General features: G+C 48.2%; 1 protein-coding gene across 1 annotated transcript; it reads left to right on the top strand.

Annotated features, from left to right (window-relative positions):
* The first annotated feature begins 312 nt into the window (after window positions 1-312).
* Window positions 313-1,183, top strand: LOC105563871. The gene is made up of 2 exons (XM_012015833.1): window positions 313-499; window positions 723-1,183. The coding sequence occupies exons 1-2, from the start codon at window positions 313-315 to the stop codon at window positions 1,181-1,183; spliced, it is 648 nt and encodes a 215-aa protein (XP_011871223.1).
* The last annotated feature ends 144 nt before the right edge of the window (window positions 1,184-1,327 follow it).

Below are 1,327 nucleotides of genomic sequence, written 5' to 3'. Positions count from 1 at the left end.
ATAATGTTAAATATATTGTAGAAATTAGCACGATTGTATCATGTAGATGGCACAAAGAGCAGCACTGCAACGTTCACATAGAAATGTAGACAATGAAAAAAACGTCTTCTTGCTGCAATTTTAGAAGCGGCGAATAATTCGCCAAGCAAAGGAGGGCAGGAGCAGCAGCAGCAGTCGCCGCAGCCGCAGCCGCAGCCACAGCAGAAGCAGCAGCAGCAGCAGCAACAACAGCAGCAGCAACAACAGCAGCAGCAGGAGCAGCAGCAGCCTTCAGAAAATAAACTTCTAAAGCTGCAGAAGCTGCGCAAAGAAATGCAGAACCTGCAAAGTGAGATAAACACCCTGCAACGTAACACTGATGGAAGCAGCGGTAGGGGCAGTGGCTGGGTCAGAGGCAGGCGCAGCGGATGGGGCAGAGGCAGGAGCAGAGATTGGGGCAGAGGCAGGAGCAGCGGCGGTTGGGACAGAGGCAGAGGCATAGGAAATGCCAGAGGAAGAGGTAGAGGAAGAGGCAGAGGCATAGCAAGAGACAGAAGACAAAACTTTACTATAATCTACCAGAAATATGCAACTTTGATACTAAATATATTTTTTTTAAATAATACAATTGTGTATATTTATTCTTACCTAATTTATTTTTCAATTATGTGCTTTAGAAATCGTTTTAGAGACTCTCAATATATTGTAGGAATCGTTTTAGAGATTGGCTCAATATATTGTAGGAATCAGAACTATCGTATCCAATAGACGGCCAGGGAGAGCAGCATTGCAACGATCGCGTGCAAAATACCAAGAACGGCGAAAATTACGCGTTCTTGCAGCAATTGCAGAAGCAACGAATAATTTGCAAACAAGCAAAGGAGGGCAGGAGCAGCAGCAGCAGCAGGAGCAGCAGCAGCCCTTTGAAAATAAACATCTAAAGCTGCAGAAGCTACGGAAAGAAATGCAGAAACTGCAAAAGGAAATAGAGACACTGCAAAATAATAGTGATGGAAGCAGCGGCAGGGGCAGTGGCTGGGTCAGAGGCAGGAGCAGCGGTTGGGTCAGATGCAGGAGCAGCGGTTGGGGCAGAGGCAGGGCTAGGGGCTGTGGCAGTGGGAGGGGCATAGGAAATGCTAGAGGAAGAGACAGGAGACAACATATAACTATAATATATCAGAAATATGCTACTTTGCATTTATAACACACACACGCACACGCGCACACGCGCACACGCGCACACGCGCACACGCGCACACGCGCACACGCGCACACGCGCACACGCGCACACGCGCACACACACACACACACACACACACACACACACACACACACACACACACACACA

Source organism: Vollenhovia emeryi, unplaced genomic scaffold (genome assembly GCF_000949405.1).
Source record: "Vollenhovia emeryi isolate VEMERY1.0 unplaced genomic scaffold, V.emery_V1.0 DF944192.1, whole genome shotgun sequence".
Classification (NCBI taxonomy): Eukaryota; Metazoa; Arthropoda; class Insecta; order Hymenoptera; family Formicidae; genus Vollenhovia; species Vollenhovia emeryi.
This window is presented reverse-complemented; position numbering and strand designations above follow the sequence as displayed.

Excerpts from the sequence above, each read along its gene's own strand:
- LOC105563871 (XM_012015833.1), top strand. The coding sequence starts at position 313 with ATGCAGAACCTGCAAAGTGAGATAAACACCCTGCAACGTAACACTGAT. Across the intron at positions 500-722 it reads AGGAAATGCCAGAGGAAGAG|GAATCAGAACTATCGTATCC; the intron begins GTAGAGGAAGAG and ends AATATATTGTAG.